The sequence below is a fragment of the Callionymus lyra genome, chromosome 16 (genome assembly GCF_982586985.1).
Source record: "Callionymus lyra chromosome 16, fCalLyr1.hap1.1, whole genome shotgun sequence".
Taxonomy (NCBI): domain Eukaryota; kingdom Metazoa; phylum Chordata; class Actinopteri; order Syngnathiformes; family Callionymidae; genus Callionymus; species Callionymus lyra.
Window position 1 is genome coordinate 7,185,314 of NC_141833.1, and position 23,537 is coordinate 7,208,850.

At 38.7% G+C, this 23,537-nt stretch overlaps 2 protein-coding genes across 2 annotated transcripts; one reads left to right on the top strand and one right to left on the bottom strand.

The window, feature by feature from the left end:
* The first annotated feature begins 1 nt into the window (after position 1).
* On the top strand, positions 2-10,111 carry LOC148063409 (importin-13-like). The gene is made up of 21 exons (XM_087811461.1): positions 2-190; positions 1,337-1,462; positions 1,531-2,156; positions 2,214-2,354; positions 2,410-2,551; positions 2,668-2,834; positions 2,894-3,014; positions 3,077-3,224; positions 4,276-4,457; positions 4,529-4,555; positions 4,626-4,760; positions 5,473-5,610; positions 5,719-5,799; positions 6,703-6,840; positions 6,902-6,998; positions 8,394-8,446; positions 8,500-8,566; positions 8,627-8,685; positions 8,754-8,840; positions 9,750-9,931; positions 9,994-10,111. Exons 1-21 carry the CDS (start codon positions 137-139, stop codon positions 10,085-10,087), a joined length of 2,865 nt encoding a protein of 954 aa, XP_087667587.1. The 5' UTR covers positions 2-136; the 3' UTR covers positions 10,088-10,111.
* A 17-nt stretch (positions 10,112-10,128) lies between these two features.
* Positions 10,129-22,517, bottom strand: fzr1b (fizzy/cell division cycle 20 related 1b). The gene is made up of 13 exons (XM_087811462.1): positions 22,420-22,517; positions 21,311-21,412; positions 21,105-21,168; positions 20,891-21,018; positions 15,970-16,052; positions 15,131-15,314; positions 14,998-15,063; positions 13,930-14,032; positions 13,687-13,868; positions 12,193-12,426; positions 12,018-12,122; positions 11,863-11,955; positions 10,129-10,491 (listed from the first exon to the last, which is right to left on the bottom strand). The coding sequence occupies exons 1-13, from the start codon at positions 22,492-22,494 to the stop codon at positions 10,450-10,452; spliced, it is 1,461 nt and encodes a 486-aa protein (XP_087667588.1). The 5' UTR covers positions 22,495-22,517; the 3' UTR covers positions 10,129-10,449.
* Positions 22,518-23,537: the final 1,020 nt, after the last annotated feature.

The following is a 23,537-nucleotide window of genomic DNA, read 5'->3' on the forward strand; positions in this document are numbered from 1 at the left end:
GTGTCACTATTTCATGTGAGTCAGGATCTCTGATGTCCGTCCAGAGGTCAGCATGACGTCACTCTTTGGACATGAGTGACCTTTAAGAAACACACTCGAGTGGACACTTTCTACTGAGACCATCCGGGAGCTGCAGATGGAGCAGCAGGGAGTCACGCCGGTGGAGATCTCACTGGAGAATGTGGAGTCGGTGAGTGTTTTCTCATGTGAATTCTGCACCCAAAAAAACCCCCAAGAGGTCTCTGACCTGAGCAGGACTAACTCCACACACACACACTCACCAACTAGAAGAAACTAACCAAAGCATGAAGTTTCAGTTTATCGTGGGGGACCGTGAGTTGCACCTCTGTAACTTGATGCCGACTTTAAAGCATATGCTGCCCTAATAATAACCGGCACCAAGTGCTTTGGATTAGTTCCCGCGACGACACATTTTTATTCTTTGCCGACAACTGTTCATCAGTGTTTGGACTTTTTCATTGTCCACACTATGTACTCATTGTACAGTCCTGATCTAAAATCATAGTTACATGATTTAGGTGTTTTATAATGTAAATATGAATGAAATAAACATAATCTTAGCTTTTTGTGACAATTTCCCTGATTTTCTTTTTCTTTTTTTATATTTAAGTACTTTTTAAGAGAAAATCACATTTACATAAGTTGACCATAGTTTTATGATTTATAATATAATGAATAAATAACATAATTTTGGCTTTTTTTGGGACAATTTCATTGAATTATCATTATTTCCTTTTATATCTGTCATTGAATAATGACTTATAATATAAATACAATTAATTGTTTTAGTAATATTTTCCTTGTTACTATTTATGGACTCTGTTTCAGTATGTTGTGGTGTAGAGAGAGCTGAGCCAAAAGGCAAAGCTCTTAATTTACCAATCCCCTCTGGTTATGAATTCTGGGCAGTGAGCAAAAGAACAAGATCGCAGGTGAAAGCCATTAATCTTCTCCACAAGATGTTTGGAAGATCTCAGTCATTTGTAAGAGACTCGAAGTTGAACCGGGATAAGACCCTGGGGCGGGTTTTAATCATGTATCTTGCTAACTATTTAAAAAATCCATATCCATGTTCTAGACACCAATGTCTGCACTGTATTCCTCTTTTAGATCTACATGTTTCCCCTCCATATTCTCCTTACTATCACTCCAAAATCACTATATCATCATCAAACATCATCACCTAATAAATCTCCTGCCTCGTCCTCTACACGTACCCCATGATCCGGTGGACAGTCCAGGGATAACAACTAAGACGGGTTAATAATTTGAGTCCTCTCTTAGAAGGTCACGCTTGTGTATCGTGTCTCACCAGGCTCTCTACCAGCTGTACTTTGATCCAGATATGGATCACAAGAATTTGGCCCAGAAGTGGCTGACCCACGCTCAGGCGTCGACCCAGGCGTGGCAGTTCTGCTGGACCCTGCTCGGCCCCGACAAGGTCCGTGTCCTCGTGACTATGAGCGCCAAGCATTCGACTTATGATATTGTTTAATCCCCCCCCTGTAGCTGCCAGAGGTTCAGTTCTTTGGCGCCAGCACCCTCCACACAAAGATCTCACGTCATTGGAGCGATCTTCCAACTGGCGAGCACGAGAACCTGAGAACGCAGCTCCTCTCAAACATCTTGCGCTTCTCGTCCGGGCCTAAAATGGTGTTAACGCGGCTGTGCGTGGCGCTGGCTTCTATGGCGCTGAACTTGATTCCCCAGGCCTGGTCGCATCCGGTGGCGGACATTGTGGAAGCCTTCCGTCCCAACAAACTGACCCCTGAAGGAGCCGAGGCCTCCCCACATATCCACTGCCTGGCTCTGCTGGAGCTACTCATCGTTCTGCCAGAGGAGTTTCAGAGCAGCCGGTTGACTCAGGATCGCCGCGCTGAGTTGAGGGGGGCCCTCGCTGGGGAGTGGTCCTCAGTGTGCCCTATGCTTTGTCAACTGCTCCAGAGCCAGGACTCTTCGACCCAGGTCAAAGAAAAGGTTATGCGATGCTCGTCGAGCTGGGTGGGACTAGACATACCGCTCAGGGAAAGCCACAAGCTAGTCCAGGACTGCTTCACCATGCTGTCCGACAAAGAGCTGTTCGAGACCGCCGTTGAGACCATAGTCACCGCCATTTCACGGCCGGACTGCCACAGGTGAGTCACACTCGTAGGTTGAAAGCGTGGACCGTAACCCATCAAGTCTTTTAAAAGGTACGTCGACGCACTCTTGAGTTTGTTGCCTCTGGTTCTGGGACTCCACGAGCAGCTCAAGAAGGCAGCTCAGGACGGAGACATGGAGACATCTCATGGCATCTGCCGGGTGTGTGTCGCCATGGGAGAAACACACTCCAGGTGAGCAAAGACCTTTCAATGGTTAACGTCCTTCTGAAAGTTCTCCCATGTTAAGGGTCTTCCTGGAGAAGGTGGATCACTGGCAGGAGTATCTCGCTCTGGTGAACATGATTCTGTTTTGCACCGGCATCCCCGGGCATTACCCGGTCCAAGAAACCACCAGCTCGCTCACTCTCACTTTCTGGTACACGCTACAGGTTGAAAATCCCAGTTTCTTCTCTTTTGTTGTTGGAATGGAGAGAATATCTTTTGTTACATCCTGGACAAGTCGTCGTCTACGGATTTTGATTTTACTTCCAAAACTCCTTTTCAGGATGACATACTGTCATTAGAGGAGGAGAAACAAACGGTCTACCTTCAGGTCTACAGGCCGGTTTACTTCCAACTGGTTGAAGTTTTGCTACACAAGTCTCACTATCCATCTGAGGAAGACTTTGCCTCCTGGTCCTCAGACGACAAGGAACAGTTCAGGATTTACAGGTGAAGGTCCGTTCCCAATGCTTGAGAGCTTGTTTAAATCCTGAAGTTTCTTTTTTCAGAATAGACATCTCCGACACGCTGATGTACGTGTACGAGATGTTGGGATCGGAACTGCTCAGTAACCTCTACGACCGGCTGGGGAGGCAGCTCATGGACCCCCAGCAAACATCTGCCTGGCAGGTGAAGCTGTCACGCTAAGGAAAGGACACGTCATAATCCTCTAAAGATCCTCCTTCCTCTAGGACATAGAAGCGTTGTTGTTTGGGTTCCAGTCCATCGCCGAGACCATGGATGTCAACTATTCTGACGTCATCCCAGGTCTCATCGGCCTGATCCCCCGAATCAACATCAGCAATGTGATGCTGGCCGACACGGTCATGTACACTATAGGTGAGTGACCTCAGTAGAGATCAAATGGGTCGCCCCAAATATTGAATATCATGAATGCTCTGTAAGGAAACTTTTCGACATTTCTTTAAATACCCTTCTTAATTCAGGGAAAGCCTTCTAAACCCAATGTTGCGTTGAAAGTAATTTACATGGGAAATCAATGTAGAGTTTAATGTTACGGTTGTAACAGGGGATGCAACTCATTGGGGAGGTAGGGTCGTGTCTTTAATCTGAACTATTCCAAAAGCCGCTGCGGGTTTGTCAATAAAAGCCCGGATTTCTTAAGGTGAGAAGCAGGAAAATTAATCAAGAAAAACAGAATCTCTGAGCATTACTCTGTAAACGGCCATTTTGACTTTCCGGGAAGTTCCTACGTGATGACGTCACACGATACAAACGTGAACTTTTTAGAGAGCTTTGGAACGAAGGTACTTCAAGACTTTCACCCCAACGGGATGTCCGGGTTACATTTAAAGCCGCATCTGATTTTCTGAAATGTGATTAACTAAATATGAAGGAATTGTAACTGTACAAAGTAGGGCTGCACGATATTGGAAATATGTGCGATATTCGATATTGGTGTTTCCTGAATTGCGATATCGATATTAATGCAACATTTTTCCTTCACCCAAAAGTTGGAGCCGCGGTCGAGCGCAGCAGCGAGTACTGTAGGGGAGGTCCAGGTGTTTAGATAAGGAAAATTATGCTATATTTCCCTTTTGTTTATTTCCACAAAAAATATAACTTATAACGCTCAGTTTCGCTGGACTTGCATCGGTTTCCCTCGACACTGAGCGACATCAGAGAGGAGCCGCCGGCGCGTCGCAATATCACCAAATCAATAATAAATCCCACCTCCTTGTACACGCACACATAACAGTTTATAAATGACCTGATGCTAACAACTTAGCTCATTAGCATACGGCGAAGATGGACTGGTTTACACTGAGTTGGAAACCTCATTGGCCGACCCCCATGCACCAGCTGGTATCCCTCACAACTCCACAGGAAGTCGCCACTCATACTTGCAGCATGTCCTTCTCTGTCGAAGGGTCTTTGAGCGAGTGGCTGTCGGACCACCCCGTGATGCTGGGCAGCATATTGCCGATGGTGCTGCAGGGTCTGTCCAAGCCGGAGCTGTCCGTGTCCAGCGTGTCCACTCTGAAGAGGATCTGCCGGGAGTGTCGGCCGGACCTCGGCCCTTACGCCCAGAATATCTTGACGGTGTCCCAGGTCAGCAGGTCAACGACCCCCCCCCCCTGCAGCTCTCAATGTAGTTTTTGACACGTCTGTTTTCTGAACAGGACGTTCTGGTGAAAGACATCCACAAGGTGAGACGAGATCCGCTTGTTGCTAGATTGCTCTCGATGGAAGGTGAAGCACGGTGGCTTGTGTCTGCAGAGCAGCCAGTGCATGTGGCTGATGCAGGCTCTGGGCTTCTTGCTGTCTGCACTCCCGGCCAAGGACATCTTGGGAAGTTTAACTTCACTCATCAGCCCACATGTTCAACACCTGGATGCGCTCGCTCAGCAGGAGGTAAGACTTGGGAAGTATATCAGAGCCATCGCTATTGAAAGGTTGAACATTTCAAATCGTATTTTAATCAACTCTTTATTTTAAGTAATCTTATTAAATAATGTGTATTTTGGAAGGTCGATTTTTTTTCATTGAATTACTGAATTCAATCATTTTTATATTGAAAGGTGTAATTTGTGTTTTTAATATTTCATTAAAAAACATTATTTTCAAAGTAAATGTTTTGGGGTTTTTTTACATATAGAGTTTGATATTGTAATCGAAATAATTTACACATTTTCTGAATTCAATGTTTTTTAATTTGACCCTTTTAAATTCAATACGGAAAAAAAGCCAAAATGCTCGATCAATTTCGCCCAATAATGTGATAAAAACAGTCATATGGCGTCAATTCATCGTGGCATACTTCGTAGCAACAATGGCACGATTATATGCATTTTAAATTGTAATTTAAAATTCTAGGAATTAAATAATATTTATTATTAATAATTCAAATTGAAAAAAGCTTTAATTTTGAAAATATTCACATTTTTTCATTAAATTATTAAAAAATAATGTTCTACCTTTAGATATAGAAATGATTGAATACAATTATAAAAATACAATAATTCAACTCGTAAAAAAGGTGTGGATATACTTCCATAAGAAGTACTGCCTAATAATGATAAAATACATTTCTTAACGTGTTTCTCTTCACCTGCGTTCTTTACAGCCTGATTCCACCAACAAAAAGTCAATAATCCACATCCTGGGAATGTTGTCCAGCCTCTTCACCACCCTGGACATCAACACACACACAGACGGCTTAGAGGGAGCAGAACCGTCACCGTCCCAGGTGGAACACAACCCTGTGAGTTTTGGACCTTTTATGACGAGAAAACAACATTATTTCTAAATTAAATACCTGCATTATAGTTATGCATCTTGTCCATTACGGATAATCATATTTCATATTTAGGTCGTGGTTGTGCTGCAGCAGGTGTACACACTGATTCAGACGCTCCTCAATAAATGGCTCCATGACTCGGAGGTCGTAGAGGTAAGTAAGAGACGAAAACATTTCAACATTTTACATCATCCGACCATTATAGCAGGAGTGTCAAAGTCAATCAAACAAGAGGCAGAATTCTTTTAGTACTCTTGGAACTACCTTCATATTCAGCAAACTGTCTTTAACAAGGATGATACAATTCCTGTTTCTTTTTTTACTATTGTTTTTTAACTATTATTGTGATTCCCTGTATACTTTTTGACAGCCATAATCTCCTTTTCTTTAACTTTGCTAATCACCTATCTTAAAGGGGTGTGTATTGGCAAGAACCCAGGTGATACGATACAATGCAATACTGTAGAAACAAGTATATATTTGTAGTATTCTTCCAGTACTTGACTCTGCTGTTGAATAATTTACAGACCACGCGGAAAAGTCGTAACTGTTTAAAAAAAACACATTTTAAACCAAAATATGTCAGAAAATCAGTTTTAAAAGCTGCCAGAGTCGACTGTATCCTCTTGTCCTCAGTCTCCGCCGGGATTTAATTGTTCCTTCAGCTGCAGAGGACGTAATGACTGCTGCCACCTAGCAGCTGAAAGTTAAATTGCATCACAAAAATGAAGAAACACTGTGAATATTTGCTTGTTAATTGCAAGTTTAAAATAGTATATTTTTTATGTAGATAAAAACAATAGAAGAACGATGATCAAATTAAAGTAGGATTTGAAAGCCGGAAAAAGACGGTTGATATAGATACATGTTGAAAGAAAAAACAAGAATCTTATTTAAGTGTATAATTTTTTTTTGCCGACGCCTTATATTTATATGTCAGTACAGCAACATAAACGTTAATCGACTTGATATTTTACAAACCATCCGACACATGAAGAGATTTTAGTGACGCATGTGATGTAGAGACATGATCTACTTCGAAGTGCTTCTCCTCAGGCCGTGTGCGGCGTGTTCGACAAGTCAGTGCGGACCCTGCTTCACGACTTCGGCCCCATGGTGGCTCAGCTGAGCGACATGTTGGGTCAGATCTACAGCACCTTCCCTCAAGCCTCCGCTCTGGACCTGGCCTGCCAGGTAAAGGCTCTCGTGATGCATCCATAACTTCGGCATCGTATAAAAGACGCGTTGATTCCAGCTGGTTCATATATTCGCCGGAGAAGAGCAACACGTTCCTGCGATCAAGCGACTGACAGAGGTTTTGACATCGGCCACACTCAACATATTTCAACAAGGTAATGGGGAAGGACACTCTGGACAGCATCCTGTTGTCCAGATACTTGCTACCATTTAGGGGTGTGAGAAAAGAATGGATACACTTAAATATCACAAAAGTTTTTTTCACGATACCATACCGATATTCACCAGCACTGTATCAATACTTTTACTTTATCATAGTTTCAATTTTTTTAAATGAAGTGTATATAAAATATATATATATATATATATATATATATATATATATATATACAGTATATATACACATTTTTTATTATTTTTTATTACAACTAACATTCAAATATTAACAGAGTTTATTAATTTTTGTGTTATTAATGTGTGGCCGCTTGATGGCAGTCCTCTGAAGCTTAAGGAACAATTTAATCCTGTGAGATCCTGAAATGACTGAGGACGAGAGGATACAGTCGACTCCAGCAGCTTTTAAAGTTGATATTTGAACATATTTTGGTTTCAAAACAAATGAAAGCGGTGACGACTTCATCAAGAGTCATGTGGTCTGTAAATTGTGCAAAACCAGAGTCAAGTACTCGACAATACTACAAATATATTGTTGTTACTACAGTATCACTTTAAATCGTATCATTACCCCTGTATTCTAATGTGATTCATATCGCCAGATTTCTAAAGACACATCCGTATTAAAAATAGTAAATTATAATGAATTTAATTTTTTTTACATATATATATATATAAAAACATGAACATTTGTAATATACTTAAATACTTTTTGACCTCCAATGAAGGACAATAAATGCCATAATTATAAATAAATGTGACTAAATACCAAAATGACAAAAATAAATAAATGACTTCTGATTTTATTTTTGAAAAATGGTGCTTTTCTGTATAGATACACACTTATATATACTTATTTTGTTATTTCACTGTTTGAATACGTGTACAAATAAAAGACAAAATATATACGTACATAAATAAATACATGTTGAAGCAACGAAATACATAAATAACTGTACAAATACATACAATTCCAAACGTATACATTTAAAAATCTTTATATATACATAGCTCCGGCACATGGTACTGTTCTTTGACAAGGATAGAATCAGACCTTATTTATTTTGGCATTTTTCAACAGATTTATTTATTTAGTTATGTATTTATACATGTATTTATTTATAATAATGTCATTTATCATCCTTCATAACCTCGAAAAATTAAGAATGTATCTACATTTATTATTTAAAAAATAATATGGGTTTTAACATTTTAAATAAATAACATCTAAATGTGCAAAACTAAGTAGGTTTTAGAGTTTGAAGTTTGAAGTCATACTCATTAACATTAAAGAATAATAATCAACATTTCATTATTCTCAGCAGGATAAAATAATGAAAGTAAATAAACATGTCATACCTACTGTTGCTGTGCAGGTCCAAGAGAACATCCGGACATTGCCGAGTCCTTCATGTACCTCCACGCTCAGGTAATTCCATTCATCTCATTTATGGAAGTGTTTTTCATTCTTTATTGTTCTAGATCCTCAAGAGGAAACCTGACTGGTATCTGTCTGCTCACCTGGATGTTAAAACTCTCTTCTTCTGTGGTGAGTGTCTCAACTAATGCCACACCTTTAATAAACTTCACAATAAATCCCATTTCCCAGGAATTATGACGCTGAAATTCCCGGAGACTCCCACGGTCAAAGCTGCAAGTCTTTTCTTCGTGAGTACATTTTGGATTTAAAACGTGAAACAAAGTTTGGCTCATTATTTTGGATAAAAAACCTGCAGACTCAGCTGCTGCCAAGATGTAAAGACACGTGTCTGAGTGAAGTGCTGCAGCAAAGTGGAAAGATGCTGACTGAGGCCATTCTACAGGTGACTTTGTAGACTTTTTAACACCTAATTCATTACTTCATAATAATTAAACCATACTTTTAATTAATACAAATATTTGTTGCAGTATTTAAAATGAAAAAAAAAGCATTTCACAGAACAATAAATATTATTAGAACATTATTTAGAATATTTAATCGAATTCAATAAAGGACGACGAAGTTGTTAAGTTTTTGAGCACATTTAAAACAAGACTTTTAGAGTTTTTACTTGTTTGACTTGAAGCGCCGTTTGTTTTGAATGGGAGCGTCTTGTTGTGTAGTGTATGTTTTGCTCGCTTGTGCCCCCTGATGGAGCGGAGTAAGTGTTGCAACTATAAGCGCTCCACTAGTTTGTATTATTTATTTTATATATGTTTATATGTTTTGAATGATGTCGAACAGCGATGGATAAATACATTTTCTTTAGGAGCCACATCATATACTGTGACTTTAATATGGGCCGTCAAGTAAAAAAGAAGGAAGGGACGATTTAATATTAATTGAAAACCTAAAAAAAAAAAAAACATATACTAAAATAAGCTTTAGTCTTAATTTGATTGTATATAATTTCATTTTTCAAATTAATTTAAATTAAAGATTGAACAGAAAATAAATAGTTCATTCAAATGTTTTACAATTTAAAATGTATCAAATGCAAAATAAGTTATGTAAAATAAATGGTGTAACATTTCATTTTATAAACATCTAATTAGAAAAATATAATATAAAAGCTCTATGAGAAATATAAAACCGGGAGTACAAGTAAGGGAAGAAAAGAGGTGCAAAAGGGTATTTAAACAAAGGTTTTAAACATATGTAGTATGTAACATAGTAACATATGTGAAATAGTAATTACATTCTTAAAGGATTTCTATATGGTGCTTTTATTTATATACATATTCTCTGCCAGGCGGTCGGTGGCGACTCTCCTCGCAGTCTCACGGAACATTTTGCGGACGTCCTGCTGAGTCTGAACCGGTACCATCCAGTCCTGCTCAATGAGTGGCTGTCGGAGACTCTGGAGACCCCGGGGTTCCCCTCAGCCCACGTCACCCCAGAACAAAAACACAACTTCAGTCAGCAGCTGCTCAGGTACGACCTCAGGCCCCATAATGCACTGCAACAGTATCAATTTGTGTCCCCGTTTCTTTCAGGGAGCAAACGAACAAGCGTCACATGAAGGATCTGGTGAAGGAGTTCTCTCTGCTGTGTCGGGGTCTACAGGGGTCCGGACACTCTGAGTTCTAGTATGACTCAATATTTTTTTTTGAAGAAATAAAAAAAGCAGAAACCGTTTATCACAGTTTGATGATCAACTGTGACTCATTTATTGACTCTCTCTGTGTCGTCTATCAAAATATTTCCCTCCGTCTTCACTCTGTTACAAAAATGTCTCGTGTTGTCGCCGTCGTACACTTTTATCTTTGATATATCTTCTTAAAAACAATGAACTCTTCCGGAACTGAAAAAAAAAACAAAAAAAAACACAGCAACGTAAAAAGTGAGGTCACGCTCCATGATCAGTGACGCCCCCTGCAGCCTCGCTTGGAGAAGTGCAACTGTCCCAGTGGAGTGGGAGCTCTGTGAGTGTTGGTGACCAGCACTGTCCACTACCGGATCCTTGTGAAGAGGTTCAGAACCGACTTTGACTCCTGAGCATCGGAAGAAAACCAGTTATGATCAGACTTTCTAAATGATATTAAGACAGTTTAAGAGGATTGAGGTGAAAGATGATGTGACATCGGAATATTGAATGGTTTAATTTGACATTTCAAACGTCGAAACCTGCAATTTTTTGATTCAACGTTTTCTTTTAAGCATTTAATTATATCTTTATAATTGAATTCTATCATTTGTATATTGAAAGGTTGAATTTGTTTTAATTGGATTAATAATTTAGAATAATATCAAAATTAACTTTTTTACAATGTAGTTTTCTACTCTGATTCCAATATTTACATTTTTTTAATTCAATGTTTTTCAGTTTTAGCCTCTTAAATTTAATATACTTCTATAGCAGGCTTTTTATGTTACATTTAAAGATTACGAATTGATATTTCTTAGTTAGAACATTGTGAAAAAAAATTAATTAATGTTTGCACTTTTGTACCAACATTTCTATATTGAATTTAAAAGGCTACAAATTAAAAGATATTGAATTAAATGTTATTTTCAAAGTATCATATTTGGTATATCAAATGATATTTGAATTTAAGAAAATGTATTTTTGAATTATTACATTTAGAATGTCAAACTCTACGTGAAAAAAATGAATATACCAACAGTTCTATGTTTAAAAGGCTACAAATTAAAGAAATATTGAATTAAAAACAAATGTTTAAATATTATAATTAGAATATCAATCTATATTCAAATTTAGAACATTTATTTTTGCATTATAAGAAACTCTATCTATGTATGTTTATATATATATATATATTATACCAACATTCCTTATGGAATTTAAAATACTACGAAAGAAAAAATATTCTATTTGGTAGAATTTTATTTTAATTATTGGAATCAAAATATCAAACTCTATGTTCATAGATACATTAATGTCGAACACTTTTATAAAAAACATTTCTGTATTGATATTGAATTTAAAATGCTTGGATTTTAAAAATATATTGAATCAGAAAATTTAATTTTTAAGTATTATTATTCTCAGTGTTATCTTGCCCTTTAAAGTATATACTTTATTGAATATTGTTTTGATTGTCTAAGCGCTTTGTGACCCTGGTCTGGAAAAGCACTATACAAATAAAAATTACTTACTTACTTACTAATATGAATAAAACATTTTTAGTCTTTTATTTTGAAAATATTCAAATTGTATAATTCAATTATTTAAAAATAATGTAACCTTTCAATATACAAATATTTGAATTAAATGAATATAAACGATATATTCAATGCTTCGAAACAACATTTCAATACAAAATATTCAATATTCTGAAGACACTTATATTTCAGACCCACTAACATCCCATAATTTCCCTCTTACGCAGGCGTTTGCTCACCTTGGTGCAGCGTGTTTTACTAAAGACGTTCCAGAAGCGAAGCGTCTCGTCTCCCGCCCCCGTCACGATGGCCTCGCCGTCCGGAGAAACAGCCTGAACACGAAGACGGTTCCAGCTCATGATTATTGATGAGTCAACAAAAATGAAGTTCTTACCAGGTACAGGACCCTGTAGGAGTGTCCGGTCAGCTTGGCCACCTGTGTTAGTGACGGGTACTTCCAGACCAGGATCTGGTTCTGAGAGTATCCGTGAGTGCTCACCTGAAGAACCAGATCCAAGTGTTGAGTCGATTGAAAAAAAGGGGCGGTGGTGTAAAAAGTGGTCGCTCACCAGTTCGTTGGCGTGCTTGGACCAGGCCAGGTTGCAGACTTGTGACCCCGTGTCGGTGCTCTGCAGGGCCTGACCCGTCAGCGTGTTCCAGAAGCGAAGGCAGCGGTCGGCGGTGCCGCCGCCGGACGCCAGGAGGCCGTGCTGGTGCGGCGACCAGGCGATGGCCTTCACCGCCGCCAGGTGGTCGCTGTACTGCTGCATGGGCAGAAGACTGGAGCTGTTCCACACCAGCAGCTGCAGACGCCGGCGAGGAAGATGTTCAAACGGTGATGGTTTTTATTGTTTGGCATGGATTTTTAAAAATAATTGAATTATTATTTTTGTAATGATAGGTTGAATTTATTTGTAATTTTTATAATTTTATACAAATATTTTTATGATACAAATATATTTTGATATTCTAATTTAAAAAAATGCAATAATACATTTACATAATCAAAGTTTTTTTTAAATTCAATATAAAAATGTTGTTGCTATAATATTGCGTCCAAACCAAGGTGCGGCCCCTTTGACTGTGTTTTTGCAGTACTCATGAGTAGTATAATCATGTAGAAATGCCTATTGATAGGTAATTAATTATGTATTTCATTTTTTATTTCAACATATAATAAAACCACAACAGCTTTTTTAAGGACGTTTTTAACTGTTTTCACTTAAGTTTTTATTTGTCATTTTTGGTAGCATTTCTTTTTCCTCAAAATAAGTTTGAAGTAAAATTAAAAAATGTTGTTAAAAACATGTTTTTTATCATCCTTTTTATTTTTATATTTTTTTTATTGCACCTTATATAAGCTTTGTTGGAAAATGTCATGGCTCAAAGTTTAGGTTTTGTTCTATTTTCTGTGATGGCCCTTTACAAAGGTAGATAATGTGGCCCCTGAGGAATTTTAATGGCCCTCGCCTGCATCAGACGACACCAAAAGAGTAACAAGCTACTTAATCGAAAGGTCACCTGATCATCTGCGCGTCACATGATTGGCTGAAAATTCGATCGAGTAGCTCGGTACTCTCTTGGTTATGTCTGGTGACACTATTATAGCAACTTTTTTATATTGAATTTAAAAAGCTACGATTTAAAAAATATTGAATTAAATGTTATTTTCAAATGATCATATTTGGTATATCAAAATTATATAAGAATTTAAAAAAATGTATTTTTGAATCATTACATTTAGAAGGTCAAACTATGTAAAAAAAAAATGCACTTTAATACCAACAGTTCTATGTTTAAAAGGCTACAAATATTGAATTAAAAACAAATTATTTTTGCATTATAAGAAACTCTATGTGTGTAGAAGATTTAATTTAGAATAATAACAAAAAGAATGTCAAACTCTATGTGTAAAATAATGTATTTATTCTAAAAAATATTCCCTTTAAAAAATATTTAATGATTTTAATGTAGAAACAATTGAATTTAATTATTTAAAAAAATAATTCTTGAAACATATTCAATATTCTGATGGGACTGATTATCTAGAAAGAGTCGCTCACCTTGTTGTCGTTCCCCCCCGAAGCTAGGTGCTGGTGGTCCGGGGACCATTTGAGGCCGCACACTTCCTGCCTGTGGCCCTGCAGCCTGCGCTCGGCCGGCGGCGGCGTCCTGATGTCCCGCTGGAGAATCACTCGATCCCGGCTCCCCGACGACAACTGCTCCCCGTTCCAGGCCAGCGCACCTTCATCGACCCGACACGTCAGTCTCAGAATTAACTCGTTAAAAGTTTGTGTTGGACCGACCGACACGAGCCGAGTGACCCTCCAGGCTGGTCAGCTTCCGTCCTCCTGCGGCGTCCCAGATCTGGACGTAACCTTTGTGGGTCCCGACCGCGACCAGACTTCCCTGTTTGGGATCAACATTGTTTTTTACTTCGACAATCCATGACACTTGTTTAAGGAAGTTTATCAGTGCAATCGGAATATTGAATATTGGGGAAATTTCACATTTTTAAACTTTCATTTTTCTTTTTATTATTATCTTAAATGTTGATGGGTTTTTAAATCTATTAATTAGATTTTTTTTAAATAAATTTAATAATTTGTTTATTGAAAGTTGGATTTTCTTTTTTTTTAAACAGTTGAATAAAAACAAATCGAATTTTTTCTAAATTAATGACACATATATTTTTTTATATATATATCTATATTTTATATTCTAAAAATATAAAATTAAATTGTTCTAAATTCAGTCATTCTACATTATAATCCTTTAAAATTATATATATAAAAAAATACTGTAATAGAATTGCCAGCGTCGAAAAAAAAGGTACTCATACAGATGGATACGTTTACTCCAAATATATATTTTTAATTTTTTTAATGTTAACTTTTAATTTAAATATAGAACATTGGTACGATAGACTCAATTATTTTATATTGAATTTAAGAGGCTAAAAATTAAAACAATATTGAAAATGTATTTAATTTTATTTATTATTATTTTTGAATAGTTTAATACATCAAATGCAAAAAGAAGTTTAAAATATGTGAATATGTGTATAAAAAAAAAGAGAGAATATGTTCAAAAAGAGAAAAATGTATAATTTTTTGTAAGATTACACCTTTTATTAAATTATATAAATAAAAAAGTATTTAATTCAGTTATTCAATTAAAAAAACAAACTTTTAGATACAGATTTATTTAAATTCTAAATGTAACAATTCCAATATATAATTTATGTAATTCAGTTATTAAAAAATATATATTCAAAGCTTAAAAAAAACAATCAATAAAAAAAAAGAAGTTTAAACATTCAAAATGTTAAATTCTAACATTTAATATCCTGATCTACTTCCATATGGACTCACCCTCTCATTCCAGCAAACCGACGTCACGGAGTCCCCGTCCACGGAGAGATCGCATAACCGGGTCACCTGTGATGGAGAGAACCGTGAATAAACAGCTTGTTCCACCGAGAACACCGTCCAGTTTCCCTCACACCTGGCTGGTGCAGGCGCTCCACAGGTAGACGCAGGCTCCCAGCCCCACACTCAGCAGGTTTCCTGCCGACCAGTCCACCAGGTTGAGGTAGAAGTCGTCCTGCAGCTCCGGAGCGTCCAGCACCTTGAAGGGGATTTTGGAAATCTTCCGCGCCGGTTTACGTGGAGAACGAAGCAACTTGTGGCTGAAGGAAGAAAACATTTTTCTTTAAGGAAGGGGTTTTAGTGGCTGTTGCCTTCATTGCCATAATGGCTGGACAAGAAAACACAAAGTACTGTATATCAAATAAAGTATGTTAGTGCCACCAGAATATTGAAGGCTTAAATTTTACATTTTAAATGTTGAATTTTGTTGAAGGTGTGAATTTGTTATTGGATTGAAACGTTCAAAATACAAAATTCCATATTTTAAAAATATAGTATAAAGACGTTTTTATTTTGAGTTTTAAAGCTACTTGTTTTTTACATTTATTTTTCGATTATTGGAATTAGAATATCAAAAATGTGGAAAAGAATTCATTCATTAAGGATTTTTAAATACATTATTAAAAACTAACGAAACTATTCAAAATCTCATAATACAAATTATTTAATTCAATTATTAAATACAAACAAAATCAACTTTTCAATAATCTAAATTTATTTTTTATTTTAAATAAGGATAAATAAATTTAATAAAAAAATGGACACTTGAAATTCATTCAATGAGTCTTTCTCTCATTAGGTAAAAAAAACATTAGCAGAGTGGCTGGAGACGCTTCAGTTTTCAAGACAAATACAATGTTCTTGCAGTAAAGGGAGACAAACTTTTATAGTACTGCTTAAAAAAGAGATGTTTACCTTTTGTTGCTGAGCGGGGACAGGGAGTACGGCGAAACTTCACTATCACTGTCGAAAGGCACTCGCTTAGTGTTGACTGTGTACTGGCAAAAATATAAAATAAACAAAGACACATATAAAACATGGAAATATCGACCTAATTAATTTTTATTGTATTTTAAGTATTTCTGTCACTGGAAATAATTTGGAAAATCTGTTTTTTTTATTTGTTATAAACTTATTTAATTATATATTTCAAAAAGTCTTTACTAAATGCAAAATTATACAATAAAAAAAGCTATATAAATAACTAAATTATTTCATAATTTAATTTACTTACATACATTTCACCATCGAATTAATATTAATTGAAAACATGATTAATTTGTGTTTTTTGTCACTAAAAGTAATATGAATATACATATATTCTATATAGATATATAGAATAGAATAGAATAGAAAGGCTTTATTCATCCCCAGAGGGGAAACACACTTTCACAACAGCGCAGTTGGAAGAAAATAAAGTGCAAGGAGAAAGAAATAGTACAAGAGATAATACAAAATAAAATAAAAACGATCTTAAAAATATACAAATTATTTACAAAATTAGAAATTGACACTATTAACAAAATAAAATAGAATAAAAAATAAAATAAAATAGAAATAAAAAACGGAAAAAAAAATAAAATAAAAAGCACACAAGAAGAAAAACACGCTACGGATTAGCATCAGGATATTTAAAGTAGAGAGTTAAATATCCTGACACCAGTTGGGATGAAGGACCTTCTATAACGCTCCGTCCTACACTGGGGGTGCCTGAGCCTGCCACTGAAGGAGCTGGCCAGCTCCTCCACGGTCAGGTGCAGTGGGTGGAGAGCGTTGTCCCTGATGGAGGAGAGTCTGGAGAGTGTCCTCCTCTCTCCCACCTCCTCCACCGAGTCCAGCGAGCGGCCCAGGACAGAGCCGGCCCTCGTGACCAGCCTGTTCAGTCTCTTCCTGTCCCGGTCCGTGCTGCCTGCTCCCCAGCAGACCACAGCGTAGTGGATAGCAGAGGCTACCACGGAGTCATAAAAGGTCCTTAAAAGTGGTCTGCACACTCCGAAGGACCTCAGTCTCCCCAGGAGGTGGAGGCGACTTCGGCCCTTCTTGTACACGGCGTTGATGTGTGTGGACCAGTTCAGTTTATTGTTGAGGTGAACACCCAGGTATTTGAAGCTGTCCACCAGCTCAATGTCCGAACCCTGGATGCTCACCGGTTGATATGGTGGGGACTTTTTCCTGAAGTCAATCACCATCTCCCTTGTCTTACCGGTGTTTAAGCAAAGGTAGTTGCTCTCACACCAGTCAACAAAGTCCTTGATGACTGACCTGTACTCCAGCTCGCCCCCCCCAGACACGCAGCCCACAATGGCCGAGTCGTCAGAAAACTTCTGGAGGTGACAGCTGCTGGAGTCATAGGTAAAGTCCGCCGTGTAGAGGGAAAAAAGGAAAGGTGACAGCACTGTCCCTTGAGGCACCCCGGTGCTGCAGATGGTCACCTCAGACCTGCAGTCCTGCAGCCTCACATACTGCGGCCTGTTGGTGAGGTAGTCCATCGTCCATGCTGCCAGCTGTGTCCCAACTCCTGCGTCCTCCATCTTCTTCCTTAGCAGCGCCGGCTGGATGGTGTTGAAAGCACTTGAGAAGTCAAAAAACATGACTCTCACAGTGCTACCGGCGGCTTCCAGATGAGACAGTGCCCGGTGCTGCAGGTAGATGACGGCGTCATCCACCCCCATCTTTGGCCTGTAGGCGAACTGCAGCGGATCCAACGCAGAGCTCACCGTCGTGCGTAGCTCGCGGAGTACCAGCCTCTCCAAGGTCTTCATCAGATGGGAGGTCAGGGCGACTGGTCTGAAGTGGCTCGGCTCCTTCGCGTGTACCGCCTTGGGAACCGGAACCACACAGGAGGTCTTCCACTGGACCGGGACCTTCTCCAGTTTGAGGCTCAGGTTGAAGATGTGTGTGACCAACTCACAAAGTTGATCAGCACAGTCCCTGAGCAGTCTGGGGCTGAGTCCATCTGGTCCAGCAGCTTTCCTGATCTTCAGTCGCCTTAATTCTCTCCTCACCTGTTCCGATGTAACAAAGAGAGGTGGCTGTGGGGGGTTGGGCAGCTGAGGCAGTAGGGCTTGTTGGGGTGGAGAAAGGTGGCTTGGAGGTGAGAACAGTTGGGGGGAGGGGGCTGAAGCAGGGGAAAAACAGCTTTGTGAAGAGTGAGGGGCAGAGGTGGAGGGGGGAGGGGGGCCCTGATCAAACCGGTTGAAATACTGGTTCAGTTCAGTGGCCCATCTTTGGTCTCCCCCTGCTGTGGCTCTGGCTCCACTCTGGCCATGACCTGAGATGTTCTTCAGGCCTTTCCACACATCCCTTGTGTTGCCCTGCGCCAGTTGCTCCTCCAGTTTCCCCTTGTATTCGTCCTTGGCCATCCTGATCGCCTTCTTGAGTTCACGCTGGACCTCCTTAAGCTCCTCTCTGCTCCCTGAAGCAAACACCCTCTTCTTCTTGTTCAGCAGAACTTGAAGTTGAGGGGTCACCCATGGCTTGGTGTTGGCAAAGCACCGCACCTTGCGGGTCGGTGTGACGTTGCCCTCACAGAACTTTATGTAATCTGTGGAATGGTCATTGAAGGTGTCGATGTCATCACCATGAGAGAACACGCTCCAGTCCGTAGACTCAAAGCAGTCTCTCAGCCTCTCCTTGGCTTCATCATTCCACATCTTAACAGTTCTTTTCTGTGCAGGCTGTCTCCTCACCATGGGAGTGTATTCAGGTCGCAGACGTATCAGGTTGTGATCAGAGCGGCCGAGGGGGGGCAGGGCGGTGGAGGTGTAGGCACCTTTTACATTTGCATATAAAAGGTCCAGAGTCTTGTCCTCCCGGGTGTGGCACTTCACGTATTGTGTGAAAGTGGGAAGAATGGAGGAAAGTGAGGCATGGTTGAAATCTCCGTTAATGAGCAGGAGAGAGTTCGGGTGTTTGAGCTGCAGGTCCGACACTGAGGCGCTCAGCCTCTCGCTCGCTGCGGCTGCGTCCGCAGAGGGAGGAATGTAAACAGTGAACACAATCACATGTGAGAACTCCCTCGGGATGTAATACGGGCGGATGCCCACCGCAACGAACTCTATGTCCTTAGTGCACACTTGTTCTTTAATGGAGACATGAGCGGGATCGCTCCATCTCTCATTAATAAACACCGCCACTCCTCCTCCTCTCCTCTTTCCATCCATGTCCCGGTCCGCACGCACCATCTTGAACCCCTCCAGGGAAACAACAGAGTCTGGGATCTTCTCCGTCAGCCAGGTCTCCGTGAAACATAGAAGGCTGCTCTCCCGGAAGTCTCTCTGATGCCGGGTCAGCGCAGCGAGCTCGTCCGTTTTATTCACAATCGAACGTACATTTCCCATGATGATCGATGGAATAAAGGGACGGAACTTACGCTTCTTCTCTTGTTTCATCCGACCTGCTCTGCATCCGCTTTTTTTTCTCTTGATTTCCACGGGAATCATCCATTCCGCGCTGAGAGAGAGAGCGGTGTTGCGCAACCCCAACAGCTGATCCCTTGTGTAAACAATAGACCCGCTGAGCGTGTCTGCCGACGGAGTTCCCAAAAGTGACGAAAATAGCAGAAAACCGTATGCAAAAGTTGTAAAAGTGGTCTCGTTTTGTGCACAACGGCAACAAGATCCGACCACTCTAAAGAAAAAATTAAAAAGACGCCAAAAAAAAGGAAAAAGTGTAATAAAAAGTAAGAAGAAAGAGGGAGCTGTTGTAACCAGCTGCTGCTCGTGCGGCGCCATCTTCGCCATATATATATATGTACACCTTTTTTAAAGGTTAAATATTATGAAATTTAAAAAAAATAAAATAAGAAGATGTATGTAAAATGAAACAATATGTAATAAAAAAAACAATACAATTATCTTTTTTTTTTAAATATTTTTTCCTCTTAGATCATAATTTCCATCATATATTTAATTAAAATGTGTTTGAATAAATGTTTTTGTCCAAAAAATAATATTTTGTTGATTATTTTATGATATGTTTCAAAAAGAAAATACATCGAAAATGAAAGAATATACAATAAAGCAGCGATATAAATCATCACAAATCTTTTTCCCTCTTTGATTATGTTTTACAATCTATTTAATAGAAGATAAGTGTTTTTTGCAACACAATAATTAGGAGAAAAATATATATATTGATATATTTTATGATCATGTTAAGAAATATATATATAAAATGATTAAATGTAAAATAAAATGAAAAGCTGCTGTATATAAACATCCTAATTTCGAATATTTTATATTTTCTCTTTGATTATAAGTTTATCTATTCAATAAAATATATATTTTTTTTAGTCAGAAAATTATTTGATGATACATTTAAAGAAAATGTTAATAAAATAAAACAATATACAATATAATCAAAATAAATATCTTAAGTTCAAATATTTGACATTTTTTCATTGATGAATCGTTTACCAACTATTTAATTAAGAAATATGTTTTAATTATTCTTTTTTGTCACTCAAATATATACTTATATACTTTTTTTTAAGATACATATCAAGAACAATGTGTATAAAAGAAACAATTATACAATAAAATAATTATAAATATTGATATATTTGAAATATTTGATACTGTTTTCATATGTTTTACCATCTATTTAATAGAAAATATGTTTATAGCTACTTTTAACCACTTATTTACATTATCTATGGTATTTGTTAATCATTGGTTACATACTATATATATATATATATATATATATATATATATATGTCTATAGTGTATGCAGGTTAAGTCTTTTTCTTCACTGCTACTATTTAAAACCCCAAATGACAGACTCAAGAGCGCCCTCTATGCTTCATAAGATGTGTCCAAACCCCTTCACTCACCCTAAAAAGCCTCTGAGAGTCTTGACAGACGACCGTCTGCCGTCGATCGTCGGCGTGAGGGTCCGGCACCGTCTCGATCCCCGCGCCCAGCAACTCATTCCTCAGCAGGGCGGCGTACGTCACGCCGTCTCCGGTGAACACAAACAAACTCTGAAGACGCTTTTCACAGACGATTTTAGATTAAAAAAATGTTTTATGTTTTCAACTCCTCTACCTTTGCTTGAGTCTGACCCGGCGTCCTTTGCTTTCTGGTTCTGGCTCGGCGAGCGAAAGTTTTCCTGAATGGAGACGGAGTTAATGTTGGAGTGATGATGATGATGATGATGATGATGATGATGATGATGATGATGATGATGATGATGATGATGATGATGATGATGATGATGATGATGATGATGACGACGATGATGAAAGGCTCACGTTTGCGTAGTGAAAGTTGATGCTCCAGTTGCTTCCAGCTCGGGTGGGTATGTACCGGTCCCCGGACTTCACACTGAGGGGACCACAGGACGCTCCTCCAGGCTGCAGAGAATCACGGAGAAAAAAAACCCGACAGTCAAAAGCAGATTCTTGAATTCCTCAGGTAACTTATGTAAGACCAGAGGCTTCATGAAGGCGACAGAATGAAGAAAGATATTTACTAAGCTTCAGACATGACGTATGCTTGGAGAACCAGTTTCAAATCAGTCCATAACTAACTAGTTTTTTGACCTTTTTTTTTTTTTTTTATAAAGGTAAGAATTAAAGGCAAATGTATCAAATATGACACAAATTAAAAAACTTATTTTGTGTGCACAGAGACGGACAAGTCAAATGATCAGTTTGCTCTTTCTAATTTACTCCTATTTATCAATAAATATAGCTTTTGTTGCTCCATATTTGATCGTAAACTGACGAAATCCACTTGACATCCTGACTTATGCTGGTCATGTAAAACACTGGACCAGTACTTGTCCAGGGACTAGTACTGGTCCGATTAGGCATTTTTTACTGGGCCTGACAGGAAGAAATAAAAAGGGGAAAAAAACTGTTTTATTGATTATTAATGTCTAAAAAATATATATATATATTTTATATATATTTTTTATATATATTTTTTAAGACTAGAGTAACGTTGGACGTCAGAAGTTGAGTTTACTCAAAAGATAAACTACTTAAAAAAGTAAAAAACAACTTATCTGGGACTATTTTTGTTGCAGAGAAACAAGTCTAGAGCTCCTGCTGAGTCAGCGTTATGATTTAATAGGTACTGGCCACTGCGAACGATACATAGCGTAGAAAAGGGTGTTTAATTCAACGTTAAATCTACTTCCTCTCCTTTTACATCAGTTAAACTCTTATTGTGTCTTAGAAATTAAAAAAATAAAGAGCTTTTTTACTTTTCATCTTGGGCCACAGAAATGGACTTCAGATTCGGCCCCGGGGCCACTAACTCGTATTTAAGGGAAAAGTAGTTAAGTTAATATTTTTTTATGTTTATTTTACTCATCTCGACTCTCGTTTCGTAAGAGAATTCCTCAGAAACACACCTTGACCAGCCGAGCCTCGGGCAGGTTCTGATGGTTGAGTTGCCTCAGCAGACGTCTCTCGTAGTCCTGGTCCATCTCAGCCTGGACCCCCTGCTCCTCCCTCCCTCACCCCCCACCCCTGGTCTTTAAACGCCCCCCTTTACCGGTGTGGAATCCCCCCGCGGAGCCCCATCTCTGTGGAAGAAACAAGGACGCCTTCGTCACGGTTTCTGACGGCAGGTGAAAGTCGTGACAGTTGTCATGACATTGTGTTTGTGCATCACGACCCGCGTCTATCTCACCCTTTTTCTCACCCGAACCGTCGCCCTCAGCTCACCCCCGCCGCCCGCATCGTCGCCCGGAAGACTTGAGCGGGTTTTTCTGACAGCAGACGAGCGGATCCTGCAGCGGGAATAAAAACTGCTTCTTGTTTATGTTGTCCGGAAAGGGAAAAAAAATGGCGACCGAATCAGCTGGAGCAGAAATATTGTGCTGTTGACTCTTGCTTGTGCGCTCTCCGGCTCGGCAGCGACACTTGCTGGACGCCTCGCGGAACTGCGCCAAGAATGCCGTGCTCGTGTCGCCGCGTGGTGTCGCTGTTGAACTGTTTTTCTATCAGTCGATTCACTTGTTGAGACGGAAAAATAAAAATGATGACCAGTTGGCGCTAAATTACAACAAACACAATCGACAACAACTTATAGATAAATAATAGATAATAATAATAGATATAAATAATAAAGTAAGTAAGTAAGAAAGTAATTTTTATTTGTATAGCGCTTTTCCAGACCAGGGTCACAAAGCGCTTAAACAATCAAAACAATATTCAATAAAGTATATACTTTAAAGGTCAAGATAAAACTGAAAACACAACAGGAGTTCAAGAAAATCAAGGAAAAGCCTGAACAAATATAAACGTCTTAAGATGTTTCTTAAAGGAGTCAGTAGATCCATCAAGGTGTCAGGGGCCACATTATATACTGGAGAAAAGGAGAGAGTAAGAAAAGAAAAGAAAGATCTATTTTCAAAAATGGATAGGCCAATAAAATAGTCATAAATCTTTCGCTAAAAAACAACAACTCAATATATAATTCAATTTAATTAAATGTTACTCCAAGTGTCAAATCATAACCAGACTA